Source organism: Saimiri boliviensis, chromosome 11, assembly GCF_048565385.1.
Source record: "Saimiri boliviensis isolate mSaiBol1 chromosome 11, mSaiBol1.pri, whole genome shotgun sequence".
NCBI classification, from domain to species: domain Eukaryota; kingdom Metazoa; phylum Chordata; class Mammalia; order Primates; family Cebidae; genus Saimiri; species Saimiri boliviensis.
Window position 1 is genome coordinate 30,977,626 of NC_133459.1, and position 6,000 is coordinate 30,983,625.

At 48.5% G+C, this 6,000-nt stretch overlaps 1 protein-coding gene across 4 annotated transcripts in view; it reads left to right on the forward strand.

The window, feature by feature from the left end:
• The window catches only part of LCK (LCK proto-oncogene, Src family tyrosine kinase), a 38,915-nt gene extending 33,512 nt beyond the window's left edge, over positions 1-5,403 (forward strand). For all 4 annotated transcript variants that reach the window (XM_010348134.2, XM_003937567.3, XM_074380454.1 and 1 more), the window contains one exon: positions 4,753-5,403. In XM_010348134.2, the coding sequence (XP_010346436.1) occupies positions 4,753-4,955 (203 nt within the window). In that variant the 3' untranslated portion in view covers positions 4,956-5,403. The remainder of the gene's footprint in view (positions 1-4,752) is intronic.
• Positions 5,404-6,000: the final 597 nt, after the last annotated feature.

Below are 6,000 nucleotides of genomic sequence, written 5' to 3' on the forward strand. Positions count from 1 at the left end.
TCTGAAACTTTGTAGCTGCATCTCCTCTATCCTCTCACGGGTGTGACTCCAACATCTTCAGGCAGATGCCACATCTCCCAGGGCTGGTTTCCATCTCTGTATCTCTCTTTACTAACCCCAGCTCTTTTCTTTTTTTTTTTTTTTTTTTTTTTTGAGACGGAGTTTCGCTCTTGTTACCCAGGCTGGAGTGCAATGGCGCGATCTCGGCTCACCGCAACCTCCGCCTCCTGGGTTCAAGCAATTCTCCTGCCTCAGCCTCCTGAGTAGCTGGGATTACAGGCATGCGCCACTATGCCCAGCTAATTTTTTTGTATTTTTAGTAGAGACGGGGTTTCACCATGTTGACCAGGATGGTCTCGATCTCTTGACCTCGTGATCCACCCGCCTCGGCCTCCCAAAGTGCTGGGATTACAGGCTTGAGCCACCGCGCCCGGCCGACCCCAGCTCTTTTCTTTAGTTCCGGCCCAGGCAGCCTAGTATGGTAGAAGAGGATCTAGCTCAGGAGCAAGAGGCCTATCTTTTTTTTTTTTTTTTTTTTTTTTGAGATGGAGTCTTGCTCTGTCGCCCAGGCTGGAGTGCAGTGGCACGATCTTGGCTCACTGCAACCTCTACCTGCCGGGTTCAAGCGATTCTCCTGCCTCAGCCCCCCGAGTAGCTGGGACTGCAGGTGCCTGCCACTACCCTCAGGTAATTTTTTGTGTTTTTGGTACAGACGAGGTTTCACTGTGTTAGCCAAGATTGTCTGGATCTTCTGACCTTGTGATCTGCCCGCCTTGGCTTCCCAAAGTGCTGGGATTACAGGTGTGAGCCCCAATCCTGCCTGAGGCCTAACTTTTCTTTTTTTTTCTTTTCTTTTCTTTTTTTTTTTTTTTTTTGAGACGGAGTGTTGCTCTTGTTACTCAGGCTGGAGTGCAATGGCGCGACCTCGGCTCACCGCAACCTCCGCCTCCTGGGTTCAGGCAATTCTCCTGCCTCAGCCTCCTGAGTAGCTGGGATTACAGGCACGTGCCACCATGCCCAGCTATTTTTTTTTGTATTTTTAGTAGAGACGGGGTTTCACCATGTTGACCAGGATGGTCTCGATCTCTTGACCTCGTGATCCACCTGCCTCGGCCTCCCAAAGTGCTGGGATTACAGGCTTGAGCCACCGCGCCCGGCGAGGCCTAACTTTTATTAGCACATCCGCCACTGCTGCTAACTTTCTGTTTGGCTTTGATTGATCATTCCTTTTTTTCCCATCGTTAAATATGAGATAAGAGACTAGGCCAGGTACAGTGGCTCATGCCTATACCCAGAACCTTGGGAGACCAAGGTCGGGGAATACTTGAGCCCAGGGGTTTAAGACCAGCTGGGCAACATGTTGAAACCTCATCTCTACAAAAACAAAAATTAGCCAGGTTTTGTGGCATGTGCCTGTAGTTCCAGCTACTCAGGAGGCTGAGAAAGGAGGATCACCTGACACAGGGAGGCAGAGGTTGTAGTGAGCCAAGACCATGCCATAGCACTCCAGCCTAGGGCAACAGAGCAAGACGCTGTCTCAAAAAAATAAAAATTAGCTGGGCATGGTAGCACACATCTGTAGTTTCAGCTATTTGGGAGGCTGAGGTGGGAGGATTGCTTGAGCTCAGGAGTTTGAGGGTGCAGTGAGCCATGATTGCTCCATTGCACTCCAGCCTGAGCAACGGAGGGAGACCTTGCCTCAAAAACAAACAAGCAAAACACCAAAAAAGAGAGAGAGAGAAAGAGAGAGAGAGAGAGAAAATTGAGAGATCATTTGTAAAAGAGGCTGACTCATAGTAGATGATCAGTAATACACTGACGCCCCTCACCATCTCCTGGACAAAACCCTTTACCCCTGAATTCAGCCAAGACAGGGATGGATTTTTTTTTTTTTTTTTTTTTAACCAACTTTCGAAGAAACTCTGGGGAAAGGAAATGGAGTGCGAAGAGGAGTAAGGAGGCCATGGAGCACAGTGGCTAAATTTGTAGAGACCTCCCACATCCCCAGAGCAAGGTGAACAGACCCTTGCTCTTAGGAAGGTAAAGACACCTTGGAGACAGGTGAAAAGCTGAGGGGCTTCCCTTCACTGGGCTTACCCGAACCCAGCGTCCACTGGTAATGCTGGGGCTGGAAATACTCTCCAGTTATCCTCCCAGGGGTCCTCATTGCTCCTCCTCTGTGCTCACAGAGGCAACTCCATAGGGAATGTCTCTATTAGAAGAAGATAGGCAGTGAAAGCATGATGATAAATGGCAACTGACATGTAGCATTAGGGTCAGGGAGACAATGGGGAGAAATGGGGACCTTGTTAAACTTGCAGCTGTGCGGCAGATGGCCGCAATTAAGGCACGCCCCCGCCCCTCCCCAATTGATCTTCTGTTTTTTTAAGAGAAGCCAAAACTTGGAGTTTTAGAAAAATTTGTTCATTTCCAAATTTTGGCAATTGATTCAAATTGTTTAAAAGCACTCTAGGGGCTGGGTACGATGGCTTATGCCTGTAATCCCAGTACTTTGGGAGGCTGAGGTCGGCAGATCACGAGATCAGGAGTTTGAGACCAGCCTGGCCAAAAACCTTGTGTCTCCTAAAAATACAGAAAAATTAGCTGCCGTGGTGGTGGGCACCTGTAGTCCCAGCTACTCAGGAGGCTGAGGCAGGAGAATTACTTGAACCCAGGAGGTGGAGGTTGTAGTGAGCTGAGATTTCACCATTGCATTCCAACCTGGGTGACGGAGTGAGACTCCATATCAAAAATACATATGTATACACATACATACATACATACATACATACGTACAAATAAATAAATAAAAGCACTCCAGGGCCAATCCAAAGTGATCTGTGGGCCCTGTGGGCTTGCACCCTTGACTCTGGCCATGGGTGTTTAGTTCCGTGGCCTATGTCCTCCAATGCCTTAATTTTAAAATGTGAGAGTCCCATAGGTAGAGGCCTCCCTTGTCCAAGTCCTGGGGAAGAAGGGTCTCTGTGGACTGCCTGGTCCCAAGGCTTTAGTCCCAAGCTTCGCAGGAGCAAAACTTCTATTTTGTCAGTATCCTATAAGGTTTTGGTCTTTGGGAACTGCTTGTCACAGTCTTTGTTCAGAAGACTGAAGGAAAAACCAGACACTATATGGACAATTTGGAAACAGGGACGGAGGGAGCTATGTTACTGCTGTGATCACGCAGTTCTCCAGAGCAGCTCTTCTTGGGGTCCACGTGCCAAAAGCCTGCCAGAGGGGCCAGGACTAGCATAAAAGGAGGGAACCACTTCAAAGACTATTTCATCTGCATCATGGAGGGGCTTGGTAAACCTTCGCAACCCCAAGCAAGGTCTACTTTGCTGAGGCCCAGGGTCCATGTAGCTTCCTGATGCAAGATGTCATGTGCCTGGTCTTAAAACTGGAGAGACCTCACCACTGCCTTGGTTGTGGGTGCCCATCCTGCCCTGCACCCTGACCGTCTCATCATTCCCACCAAATAATAATATTCCCAGGTGCCCTTTATTTATTTATTTTAGACAGAGTCTTTCTCTGTTGCCCAGCTATATGTGTGTGTGTGTGTGTGTGTGTGTGTATGTGTGTATATGTATATATATATATATATATATATATATATATATTTTTTTTTTTTAGAGAAAAGTCTGGCTACAGTTGCTCAGGTTGGAGTGCAGTGGCGCAGTCTCAGCTCACTACAACCTCTGCACCTCTGCCTCCCAGGTTCAAGCAATTCTTGTGCCTCAGCCTCCCAAGTAGCTGGGACTACAGGCATGTACCACCATGCCTGCTTAATTTTTGTATTTTTAGTAGAGATGGGGTTTTGCCATATTAGTCAGGCTGGTCTTGAACTTCAGGCCTCAAGTGATCTGCCTGCTTTGGCCTCCCAAAGTGCTGGGATTATAGGTGTGAGCCACCATGTGTGGCCTGTGCACTATATTTGATGCTTTCTGTGCACAATCTCATTCAATCCTCATAACAATTCTGTGAGGTAGGAACAGAATTTATTTTCTAAATAAGGAAACTGGGCTTGCCCAAGGTCCCACAACTGATTTGTGTGTATTATTGAGCATTTAATCTGTACCAGGGGAACTGGTCGTGGTGGCATGCACCTGTTGTCCAGCTATTTAGGAGGCTGAGGTGAGAGGATTGCTTGAGCCCAGGAGTTCATATCTGCAATGTGCCATGATTGTGCTTGTGAGCAGTCACTGCACTCCAGCTTGGGCAACATAGTGAGATCCCTTATGTAAAACAATTTTTTTTTTAAAGTAAATAATCGGCCAAGTGTTGTGGCTCATGCCTGTAATCCCAGCACTTTGGGAGGCTGAGGTGGGCAGATCACCTGACCAGCCTGACCAACATAGAGAAACCCCATCTCTACTAAAAATACAAAATTAGCTGGGCATGGTGGCACATGTCTGTAATCCCAGCCACTGGGAGGCTGAGGCAGGAGAATCACTTGAACCTGGGAGGAGGAGGTTTCAGTATGCAGAGATTGCACCACTGCACTCCAGCCTGGGCAACAAGAGGGAAACTCCTTCTCCAAAAAAAAAAAAAATGGGGGAATAATCTATACCAGGCACTACAAGTGGCCTGACTGACATTCAGCAAGTACCGCTAGTGTGGCCTTACCATTGATGAAGACCAGGATTCTTTTGGATTGGTGCTTACACTGTGTCAGTTAAATATTCCAAACATTACCCCTGCCTGCGGGCTTCCAGTGCCTGGAGCCTTGATGTCCTTTCTCCCGTCAACCCCTAGGGATGACCAACCCTGAGGTGATTCAGAACCTGGAGCGAGGTTACCGCATGCCGCGCCCTGACAACTGTCCAGAGGAGCTGTACAAACTTATGATGCAATGTTGGAGGGAGCGCCCAGACGACCGGCCCACCTTTGACTACCTGCGCAGTGTGCTGGAGGACTTCTTCACAGCCACAGAGGGCCAGTACCAGCCTCAGCCTTGAGAGGCCTTGAGAAGCCCTGGGGTCGTCCCCCCATTTCTCCAGCCTGGCTTGGGGAGATGGAGTTCTTGTGCCATACTCACATGGTCTATGCACATATGGACTCTGCACATAAATCCTGCCCACGTGTGACACATACCCACCTTGTGTCTGTACATGTGTCCTGTAGTGGCGTGGACTCTGCACATGTGTCTTGTACGTGTGTAGCCTGTGCATGTATGTCTTGGACACTGTCCAAGGTACACCTTTCTGGCTCTTCCATTTCCTGAAACCACAGAGGGAGGGGAGAAGCCTGGGATTGACAGAAGCTTCTGCCCATCTACTTTTCTTTTCTCAGATCATCCAGAAGTTCCTCGAGGGCCAGGACCTTATCTAATACCTCTGTGTACTCCTCCTTGGTGCCTGGCCTGGCACACATCAGGAGCTCAATAAATGTCTGTTGATGACTGTTGTACATCTCTTTGCTGTCCACTCTTTCTGGGTGGGCAGTGGGGGTTCAGAAAATGGTAATAAGGTCACCCTGAGTTGGGGTGAAAGATCGGGTGAGTGGATATCTGGATATTTTCCAGCCCTGGTGAGGCTGGTGATCAAGAGGAGGTCCATGCGATCCTGCTGCATGGGCTTTGCAGACCCCTTCAAATGGAACAGTGCTCCTCACCCCTCCCCGAAGGATTCAGGGTGACTCCTACCTGGAATCCCTTAGGGAGTGGGTGTGTCACAGGACCTTCCTCCCAATTATAAAAGGGCAACAGCATTTTTTACTGATTCAAGGGCTATATTTGACCTCAGATTTTGTGTTTTGAAGACTAGTCAAATTTAGCTGGGCAAGGTGGCACATGCCTGTAGTTCCAGCCACTTGGGAGGCTGAGGCAGGAGAATCGCTTGAACCTGGGAAGCGGAGGTTGCAGTGAGTTGAGATCACGCCACTGTACTCCAGCCTGGTGACAGAGTGAAACTCTGTTGCAAAAAAACAAAATTATAAAAAAAAAGACTAGTCAAATGAAGCAGCGTGAATGGAGGAGGAACAAAGAAATCCGTAACTATCCTC